This window comes from Dipodomys ordii, unplaced genomic scaffold (genome assembly GCF_000151885.1).
Source record: "Dipodomys ordii isolate 6190 unplaced genomic scaffold, Dord_2.0 Scaffold90, whole genome shotgun sequence".
NCBI lineage: Eukaryota > Metazoa > Chordata > Mammalia > Rodentia > Heteromyidae > Dipodomys > Dipodomys ordii.
The window spans coordinates 9,392,765-9,396,223 of NW_012267306.1; the positions used below are offsets into that span (position 1 = coordinate 9,392,765).

General features: G+C 44.6%; 1 protein-coding gene across 3 annotated transcripts in view; it reads left to right on the forward strand.

Annotated features, from left to right (window-relative positions):
- Positions 1 to 756: 756 nt before the first annotated feature.
- Hgf (hepatocyte growth factor (hepapoietin A; scatter factor)) overlaps positions 757 to 3,459 on the forward strand; it is a 66,654-nt gene continuing 63,951 nt past the window's right edge. For 2 of the 3 annotated variants that reach the window (XM_013026097.1, XM_013026095.1), the window contains exon 1: positions 1,034 to 1,291. In XM_013026097.1, coding sequence (XP_012881551.1) covers positions 1,204 to 1,291 — 88 coding nt within the window. In that variant the 5' untranslated portion in view covers positions 1,034 to 1,203. Of the gene's footprint in view, positions 905 to 1,033; positions 1,292 to 3,459 lie in introns of those variants that run through there. The other variant, XM_013026094.1, reaches the window with a different exon arrangement.

Genomic DNA, 3,459 nt, shown 5'->3' on the forward strand with positions numbered 1-3,459 from the left:
ACACAATCTCTTCCTCCCCAGACTCAACTCAGACAGTAGGAAGCTGGTGGGTGCCTGCAGAAACATATGGCTCCAAGAAAAGTCATTTGGGAATAAACATAGTTTGAGGGATTTCCCTTCAAAGTTTGGAAACCTATATCTACCAGTGTAAATAAGCATGCAGTTACGTGACTGTACCAAGGTCATGATGATGATGTGTATATTTACCTGTCATGGACAAGCAAATGACAATCCTGACCTCATAAACATTTTTAGAGAGCAAGTATGACCAGATAAATCAGATACATTTTAAGAAGAAGGTACTCCAGGTCCATCTGTGGCCACCTGGGAATTTAGCACTGTGTTGGTCTGCAGCCTGCTTTCAGACCAAGAGGCAGGGTGATTTTTTTCCACCTGATCACCTGGCTGCTTTGGTCTTGCTTGTTTATTTCTTCTGAAGCCATAACACCACGCCCTTTTCTTATTTAAGCTCTTTCTACCTGAGCTGGTTTAGCCTGGGCTCAACACTCCCCCGCCTCCACCCCGCCCTGGCCCCTGGTCCTTCCTCCTTTCTTCCTCCCTCCCCTCTCTCAGTCTTTAAACTCCCTGGGAACCTGTGTCTGTGTTTGGAATCCTTGCACGGCTGGAGCAGTGGAACTAGACGATTGGGAGCTAGGGCACTTTTGGCAGAAAGGCAGCTCTTCGCTTTCTTCTTAGGTCGCTTCCCCTTCCTCTTTTCCCAAATAGATATGTAAACACATGTATTTTCTTGTTTCTACTGAGCGAATTGGTCCCCTGCCTGTGCCTTGATGTAGCCATTGGGCCAAGCCTTGCTCCTGGCTTCTTTACTGGGATAGGAGCCACTAGGATCTGGAGCTTGAGATTCTAAATTAAAGCTGGCCTCCGGCCAGGTGACCTTTTCTTTGTAAGTTTCTTAAGGAGTGGGGGAGTTGGGGGGGGTGGGATCTGTTGGGTGTTGGAGGGGGGGTAGTAAGGAAAGGAGGGGGTTGGAAGAGAGTAAAGGGCTGTTGTTAAACAGTTTCTTACCGTAAGAGGGAGTTCAGACCTAGATCTTTCCAGTTAATCACACAACAAACTTAGCTCATCGCAATAAAAGCAGCCCAGAGCTGACTGGATCTTTTAGGCACTGACTCCGAACAGGATTCCTTTTTCACCCGGGCATCTCCATCTCCGGTGGGATCCGCCAGCAAGTCGGCCAGCAGCATGTGGGTGACCAAACTTCTGCCAGTCCTCTTGCTGCAGCCCGTCCTCCTACACCTCCTTCTGCTGCCCACGGCCATCCCCTCTGCAGGTTAGTTCCTTCTGCCTCCTTACCCCCCGTGGGACGCACTCTTCCTTCTGTCTGACGACCTCTTCCTAGCATCCCGGGCATAACTCCGTGCGTGGCAAGGCTTTTCACAGCCTCTTTCTTAGATTTCTTTGGACATTTGTTGTCTGTTGGAAAAGCCTTGCAAAACGATCCTTCACATCCACTCGGGGCTCCCCTTCCCCTCACCCTCCCTTCTCCCAACCCAGCCCCATCTCATTTAGCCAAACAGTCCTGAATTACGGGATCGCAGTGAAGTGCTATCTGGAACTTTGTTCGTTTGGACAAGCATGAAGCGGAGAGTCTGGTCTGAAGAGGGGGCGCGGGATGTACATTATGGTCAGTCCAGCGGGGACTTGACTTTCCCACAGGACCATTTTCTACAACAATCCCCTCCCTAACACGGGGACCACTCATCACTCAGGTCCAGATTATGCTGTGGTACAGGTTTTCATTTAGAGGAGACAGGACTAAAGTCTAAGCATATGCATGCGATAAAAATGAAAGAGAAAGCGGTTTTTCTAAGCTCTCCTTTCTGGGGATGGATGACTGCCCTTTAAAACTGCACTGCAGAGGAGGCAAAAAGTGCGGGGCTGAAAGCTGCAGAACTGGTCCTCTCAGCCTCCCACTTTCTGCCTTGGACCTTGGACCGCCAGGCTGGGGGGAGATGCCTGAGCATTCAGGCTGCCTGGGATTTTAGAGATCTCATTTACTGCTTTGGGAAGTTTTCTCTTACTATCAGAACGACAGGAAGCATCTGTATTTGGTCGTATTGTCATTGTAGTGGCTGGGCTGGGGTGCCATGAGGAGAAAGCATTGAATGTCAAGGGTACACACAGGAGAACAAAGAGTGAAACAAATGTTCAGATGACAGACATGGTCTTTATACAAAAAGACAAAATCAAAACAATAACAGAACTGGCTGACTCTTTTGAGACAAGTTAACTATGAAGTCTAGCACATCTCTGATCTAGTTTCTGGTGTAATACATCAAGAATTTGATAAATGATAAGGGAAGTCATTTACCCCTTCTGATTTTCTTCTGTATGGGGAAGTAACCCTTTGCAAAAATGACACTGTTTGAAAAGGGTCACCTAAGAGGTCGAAAGTGGGAGGGGATGGGGATAAAGTCAATTCAAATCAAACAGCTTACCATGGCTTGATACACATCATGTTAAAATGGATTCTTAGTTTGGGGATTTTGAATGCGCATGGAAATCGAGCAAATTTTTGGATGTCTTTCCATTTTAAAGATTAAAGTGTTGCTATTCTGAAGTAGAATATTGTTACCTGAAATCACTGGAAGTAATGCAGAGAGAATACAGTGTAGAAAACCCAAACAGTGGATCTACCATAGACAATGGCTATTTGTATTTGGCATGCATTTGGGAGCTTTGGCAGGAGATATACATTTGTAATTATATTTCACTTTGGCTAATGTTGAAATGACTGCGTTTCCTGAATGTAGGGAGAAAGCAGCCCAAGTGTGTGTGCTGGAAGTGAAGGAGGGACCAACAGGGAATTATAGCTGTAGGTTATGAATAATTCTTGAAGTGGATAAAGTTAACATTGTCACCAAAGGAGGATCTGTTTTTGTATGGGTGGCAAGTTTATTTTGATCACTTAAAAAATCTCTCAAATGAGAAGATATAGATTGCTTTCATACAATGTATTAAGGTTGTTCTTTTTTAATGTCATAGTTGTTGTTCCTTACTTTGGTTATCCTTAACAAAAGAAGTGGATATTATATCATATTGACAAGCAATTATGAACAGGATGGTATTTTTTAAAAGTTCTTGAGAAATACTCCATATATTGAGATTCTTAAAGGTGGGTTTTGTGCTCTACTTCTGGGTTTTGATTGGTTAATTGGAGATAAGTGTTTCATAGAGACTTTTCTGCCTGGGATGGCTTTGAACTGTGATCCTCAGACCTCAGCCTCCTAAGTAGCTAGGATTACAGGCGTGAGCCACCAGTACCTGGCCCCATATAGGAGGAGTTTTTGCTAAGAATTCTTTATCCACCCAAATTTACACTGGAAATAAATATTCTATCCTCTGAGAAGAAGAAGAAGAAGAAGAAGAAGAAGAAGAAGAAGAAGAAGAAGAAGAAGAAGAAGAAGAAGAAGAAGAAGAAGAAGAAGAAGAAGAAGA